The following is a 7,114-nucleotide window of genomic DNA, read 5'->3' on the forward strand; positions in this document are numbered from 1 at the left end:
CATGTTGGTCAGGCTGGTCTCGAACTCCTGACCTTGTGATCCACCCGCCTTGGCCTCCCAAAGTGCTGGGATTACAGGCATGAGTCACCGCACCCAGTTAATTTGTTAATTCTTTGTAGATACAGGGTTCTCCCTAAGTGCAGGCTGGCCTTGAACTTGTGGCCTCAAGCGACACTTCCACTTTGGATTACAGGTGTGAGCCAGGCTATATAAGATTTAAAGATATAAGTAGATTCCATATATTCATGCTATTCTAATTTGCTATGGATTGTGAAAATGTCAAGAGGGAAAAACTAGCATTTATTAAGAATCTACATATTCTGGATACTGTGTTAGAAATTTTCCATGAAATAGGTTATATGAATTATGTCAACAAAATTTTCCTGGAGATGGGATCTTAGAGAAAAACAAAAACAAGTAAACCAACAGGCATATGGGCACTCAGGTTTTATGGATGGCCCCAGACACAGAAGGGGGCAGTTGGCTCCGGGGTAGTCACTGACTGCTCATAAGTGTCCAGATATAAAAGGTTGTTAAACTTAAGTCTCCCAGTTTGAAATGCATTTCCCCTACTGTGCAAGGTCAGAAACTGATGATTTTGGAGGTACTCCCTGTAGTTCTCTTATGTGTACTATAAATGGAGAATAAAATGTAATAAGGTAGGAACATGTACATGCTCATTCAGCAAATTAATGATAGCATCTATGGGCACACAGGTATTTTGAGACAATTATTTTTTCTAAATGGTGACTTAAAAAATCATCAACTTTTATAGCCAGCACGAATTAGACTTAACATAGTTCAGATTCAATTGCATTTCTAGAAAAAGAAACACAGGGATAGTAAGTGACTCATTTAGGCAGACTGGTATTGGTAACAGAATCAAGGCTCTCATGCAGATCTTCTGAGTCCCGTTCACTGTTCTTTTTTAACCATGTTATGTTTTCTGGGTTCATTTTTCATTTTTGGATCCATGTTGATCAGAAAGGGAAATTGACACAGTCATGGTGTTCACTGATTATAGACAAGACATCTCATCTTTTGTCAGAGTTGCTGGGAAATATTCAATCTAATTTTTTCCCCTGTACACTCATACATTTTTGTTTCTTTCATTTTCAATATATGCCTTTTCAAACATGTGTCTATTCTTTTTGGGCTTGCCTGTCTCTGTAAATTCAGTTTTCTCTTGCAGAAATGCCTCCGTCTTGACTTTCCTCTCTGAGCCTGACTGATTTCTAGTTGTGTCCTTCATTCTTGGCTTCTGGATCCCTTTTGAAACAGAGAGCAGCACTCCATCCCTTCTTGGCAGACATCTACCCTCCCTTTCAGAGAAGAAAGAGTCAGGTAGGATGTCTGTGAAAATAAGGAACAAAAAATGAAAATGACAGAGCAAACCAAACAGTAAGAAAATAAGGCTTTGCCTGAAAGGAAAAAAAAAAAAATAGTACCAAAGGAAAGAGAAATAAAATGGTTCTGGCAAAATACGTTCTCTTTTCTATTCATTTTGGGGCATTCAGAGGGCTTATAGGGAGAGATGTCGTTTTTCAATGCAGGGATGCTGCGTATCCCTCAAGCTGAGCCCAGACCTGCCTGGCCATCAGTGTTGCCCTGGAGAGCATCACCCCTGCCTGTCTCATCTAAAGTAATAAAGCCCATTATGGATCTCTCTATTCTACTCTCAACTAGAAATGTTAGTGCAGTAATGAGCAGTGTCAGTTTTAGCAGCATGTTCATTCATGGTGCCTAGGCAAGCTTTTGCTTATTTTACATCCTCTGGCTTCAGACCCAAAAGTTATCCTCAAACTTTTTTTATTCCTATTCAGGCAATTGATTTTGTAGGTTGAGTGTGTCCTCATTAAGGGTTAAATAATGCTTAAGATTACCCGATAGTAGAGGGGAGATGTGAGAAATTTGCTTGTTTGTTTCTGCATCACTGGCTTAAGAAAGTGCTCTGTTCGCTCACAATCTCCAAGATAACATAGTCTAAATGCCCATTTGGGTGACCCAGTTAGCAAACCTAGAGATGGTACCAAGAACCAAAGTAAGGATTTTCTATAATGTTGCAAAAGGCAGAATGGGGTAGCAGGAAATGTCACACAGGGTGTCTTTCTCTTTTTTTTTTTTTTTGGAGACGGAGTCTTACTCTGGTGCCCATGTTGGAGTGCAGTGGTGCAGTCTTGGCTCTCTGCAGCCTTGACCACCCAGGTTCAAGTGATCCTCTCACCTCAGCCTCCCAGGCAGCTGGGATTACTGGCATGCACCACCATGCCCAGCTACTTATATTTTTTTGTGGAGATGGGGTCTCACCATGTTGCCCAGGCTGGTCTCAAACTTCTAGGCTCAAGTCATTTGTCTGCCTCAGTCTCCCAAAGTGCTGGGATTTCAGGCGTGAGCCACCACGCTTGGCCTACTGTTATATTCTTGCTCTTTCTCCACTTAGTGGGAACACACATGAAATATGGCCAGAGGAACTCATAAAAATATTGGGGCTCAGAAACTACATGGTTTCACTTAGCCCACTTTATGTTTCCAAGTTCTCTTAGTAACATCTTCTTCCAGAAGGTGTCCCCAATTACCTGTTGATGCTGTTTTTCTGTGCTAACATCTGCCAGTCCTTGCCTTTGGCATTGGGGGTATCAAATGTAGCACAAATCCGCTGTCTGATGGAGTAGGGAATTTTGAAGGCTTTGGGGCCAGTCTGTGCAGGGAAAGTGCTGTCCTCTTGTGCGAAGAAAGTGATGGTTTCTCGTTCACTCTATAAACAAAATAAGGAATGCATGATCAGATCCATCTGAAAGCAGTCCTGATCAATACTTTTATTTTTTAGGAAAACCTGGGTTAACACACATGCACAAAATGCTTGCCTGTTGTGATGGACTCTATAATACATTGATAAGTTCCCCTTTCTTCTAAGATAGTAAAGAACTTCTCTAGTAGCCTAATAAATTGTGTACTGGAAATTTACAACAGCCTCTTCCACTCAGGGAAGTCACAATCACCAGCTTCAAGCATTAAAAGAGCTGTCAGAGGCTGGGCACAGTGGCTCATGCTTGTAATTCCAACACCTTGGGAGGACAAGGTGGGTGGATCACCTGAGGTCAGGAGTTGGAGACCAGCCTCGCCAACATGGTGAAACCCCATCTGTACTAAAATTACAAAGAATTAGCTGGGCGTAGTGGCAGGCACCTATAATCGCAGCTACTTGGGAGGCTGAGGCAGGAGAATCGCTTAAAACTGGGAGGTGGAAGTTGCAGTAAGTTGAGATCCCACCATTGCACTCCAACCTGGGCAATAAGAGGAAAACTTCACCTCAAACAAAAAACAAAACAAAACAACAAAAAAACTATCAGGTGAGAGCAGAATTAGACTCTTTTTCTGTTTCCTTTGGCTCTCAGGCATAGCTCTAGAATCAGCAGGAAGAAGCTACCAAATGACAGATTTCAGTTCAGAGTGAAGAATGACCCTCTGCTAGTCATAACTGACTAATGGTGAAGGGGTCGATCGAAGGAGCTGACTAGGAAATGCCTTGCAGGAAAGCTACAAGGAAATGATTGTATGTTGATTACCTTTAATTTTGTTTTTTTTTCCCCAAGTCCTAAAGTTGTATGATTTTATAATATCTTTATTTCAAAATTAAATAAAATTGTTTCACAATTAAATTGCTTTGGTATAACAGGGCCAGCCTTGAGTCAGAGTAACATATAGACCAGCCTGTATAGTGGTACAATCAGGAAGGCTCCTGCCTGCCTACCTGCTTCTGGTTTCAAACTGTCCAATAAGAATTTGCCATTTCAGTATTAATCCTTATATCCAACATGAAATCCCACAGAAATGTGCCAGACTGCAGTGGTTGCTAATAAATTAAGTGGACTAACAGAATTTTAAGGACTGAAAACTATCTGATTGAATTCCTTCAGTGATTATAAGACAAAAGGGACTCTGCTGATGTAATTAATGTCCCTAATCAGTTGACTCAATCAATTAAGAGATTTTTCTGGGTGGGCCTGACCTAATCAGGTGGTCCTCAAATGAGAGGAGATAGCTCTTGTCTGGAGGCACCTTTTCTCCTGGCCTAGAGGAAAGCAAACAGCCTGTCTATGAGCTTCCTATAGAGGGGGTCATGTATCTGGGACCTGTAGGTGGCTTCTGGGAGCTGAGAGTGACCTCTGGCCAACAGCCAGCAAGAAAATTGAGACCTTAGTCCTAAAGCAATAAGGAACCAAATGGTGTCAACAACCTGAATAAACTTAGAAAAGGACCCTGAGCTCCAGAGAACACGCCCTGGCCAACACTTTGGTTTCAGTCTTGTGACATAATAAATAAGTGTTGTTTTATGCTTTTAAATTAGTGGTAGTTTGTTATGTAGTAGACGAAAACTAATCCAAGGGATAAGTAAAGCATCAGATCTAGGATTGAGTTAAGGGACTAGTTAGAACTGTTTAAACTCCAAGAAGCTGTCCTTTGCCTTAGAAACTTACCTGTTGTGCCCTCCAAGTTCACATATGCCCTTCCTTCCCTCCCTGAAATCCTGCCCTGATGCCTCTTCCAACTGTTAAATATCTTCCTAATGTGGGCACACAACCATGATGCTTTTTCAGCTAGCAGCTGGGGTCACATAAGTATAAACTATCAGGCTTGGTAAGTTGAAAATAGAGTTCTTAAATCTGTTAATTGAGAAAACTGGTTGATACAGAAATTTCATTAATGATTGATAATGATTTTTGTCTTTCTGTAACTATTTAACACAGTTGCATTTTGGGGGCTCTGCTTTTGGAAACATGATGCCTTAATCCACCAGTTCCAAAAGGATATCTCAGAAGAGATTCCAAGAAATGGCAGTTTCATGGTCACACACATGTGAGAAATGCTGCATATCACACGCTCTTCTTGGAACCTCAAAGTACATGTTATTATATTAAACAGATTCTACTTGCTGGTTTTAGTTATGTTCCTGGAATATTACAAAACAATACTCATCAAAGCTATTCTAGTATTTGAGGTTATCATAGTATAACGGAAAAGAGCATGGTTTTTAGAAGCAGAAAGACCTCACTTTGGAATAAAACTCAACACTTCCTAGTTCAGTGACCTTGGATGCTACCTTATCTATCTCAGCCCCAACTTCCTAATCAGTTATTTTGCATTTGTGTAGACTCCACAGAGGTTATGAAACCTGGAAAACTTCACCCAGGTAGTTTATGACATAGGTAAAACTAGAATTCTGACATCCTAACAACTATACAAGTACTTATTTCACTATAGCACCCTGTTTCGAGACAAGTGCCAAGAAATCTACAGTGCTGGGTGGTTAAGGAAAACGTTCTCTGAGTACCATAAGAAAGACTTCATGGAGGAGGCGTTTCAGTTGACCTGTAAGATGGGTAGGCACTGACCGAGTAGAAATTAGGTGGATAGGTGGTTATTCCAGGCAGAGTGGACAATTCTGTTCTGATATATTGAATGGTTATAAAATGAACCTACTCAGCTTCTTTCTGCTTAAACTAGGTTACAAGATACATCATTTTTATCATGGTTTGTAAAATTTGTTCTAGTCTCTAAAAATGCAAATCAAGTAGGAATAGTATCCTTGCATATTTTCTGACTGATAGAAACTAGAAGCAGATTTTTTTTTTAATTCTATACAAATTAACATGGTAGCTGTCATTGTCAATGCCAAAGATGTGGCTTATCAATGAAACTGAAAACACTGGATGTGTCTGTGCTAAAGGATCCCAAGGGACAGAATTGGCCTCTGAAAGCCCTCATGGCATCTATAAATTGTTGACTGAGCTCTCTCTTCACTGGGGGCAGAAGAAAAACCACCTTGATGCATGATATCTTCAGAGAAAGCTGAACAAGGTGGTCTTATTTGAAGGCGAATAAAGTATTATATGAGATAGAGTCTAAAAATAAGTAATTTTCCAATTTACTACACATTAATAAGTCGGTCCCCATTTCCCTCTTAAAGTTCTCAAATTTAAATATTTTCCAGGCATAAGGATTACACTTTATGTAACATTTATGATGCATTCTAAAAGACATCTCGGCCAAGTAATAAGAATCCTGTAGATACATCACATTTTCTGATTGTTTAAATTACATATGCAGAGGAACAGTAGATTTTCATGCTCTGCACATCCGAGATAAGCAGCTGCTACCTGGTAAGCTAAGGGAGTTGTAAATCAATGAGAAATTCCAACTATTCTGTCTGTTGTAACAGACAAATTATTCCCCAACTTCCAACACTTTTGGAGGAAAGATAAGAGAACTGCTTGAATGGAAAATTGTAACATGCAAGATTCCTTTAAGTTGTTTATATTGAAGAAAAGATTCTTTAATAATGTTACATTAATAAGGAATGATGAAATAAATTACTTGGGAATTTTTCCCTTCTTTTCAATATTTGCAAAATTGTTTTACTCCAGTCTACAATTTTAGCCTGTTGATACTGTTGCTCTATAGAGTATCGATTGGCAATAATCATTAGGTAATTCAATAGGGTTAAATTTAAAGGTAACAACTTATTTCCAAAGACTGATACAATAATGACCTCTCTAAAGAGTAAAAAAATATATTATCTTGGTCACAAAGATAACTTTTAAGTGTGAAGGTGATATATGAAGGACTGGGTTTATTTGAAAAATCACTTAGAGGCATGAAGGGATATGTCAGGGATGAGGCTGAACGACGGATAAAATACCTTCAATGAGGATAATTACTACATTGACTTAAACATTTAAAGCAGTATTTAAGATAGATATCTTATTAATATTTAAAAATCAATATTTAGATATAAAGTATTTTATATATCTTAAATCTTGATCCTATATACATATGTTAGTTATATAAATATAACTTACTAACGTATTAAACCACCTAAATCTAGTCTTTTTCTGCTTAGGGAACATGAAGCATGATGCACTTTAAAAATCTATCTAGTACACCTAATTCACCGATAGAGACCTGGGTCTAGAATGTATCCTGCACCTCCCCAGGTCATCCCAATTTCTCAGCACTTTCTGTGTCTTCACTTTTGCTGGAACCATTTACCAAAAAATTAAGCCATCTTAGGGAAAAGAGGACAGTTTTCTTTCTTTCTTTTTTTTTTTTTTTT

The 7,114-nt window shown here is 38.9% G+C and overlaps 1 protein-coding gene across 1 annotated transcript in view; it reads right to left on the bottom strand.

The window, feature by feature from the left end:
* The window catches only part of UNC5D (unc-5 homolog D (C. elegans)), a 606,477-nt gene that overhangs the window by 19,655 nt on the left and 579,708 nt on the right, over positions 1-7,114 (bottom strand). Inside the window, exon 16 of the mRNA XM_011964768.1 lies at positions 2,577-2,755. Coding sequence (XP_011820158.1) covers positions 2,577-2,755 — 179 coding nt within the window. The remainder of the gene's footprint in view (positions 1-2,576; positions 2,756-7,114) is intronic.

The sequence above is a fragment of the Mandrillus leucophaeus genome, unplaced genomic scaffold, assembly GCF_000951045.1.
Source record: "Mandrillus leucophaeus isolate KB7577 unplaced genomic scaffold, Mleu.le_1.0 Scaffold705, whole genome shotgun sequence".
Classification (NCBI taxonomy): domain Eukaryota; kingdom Metazoa; phylum Chordata; class Mammalia; order Primates; family Cercopithecidae; genus Mandrillus; species Mandrillus leucophaeus.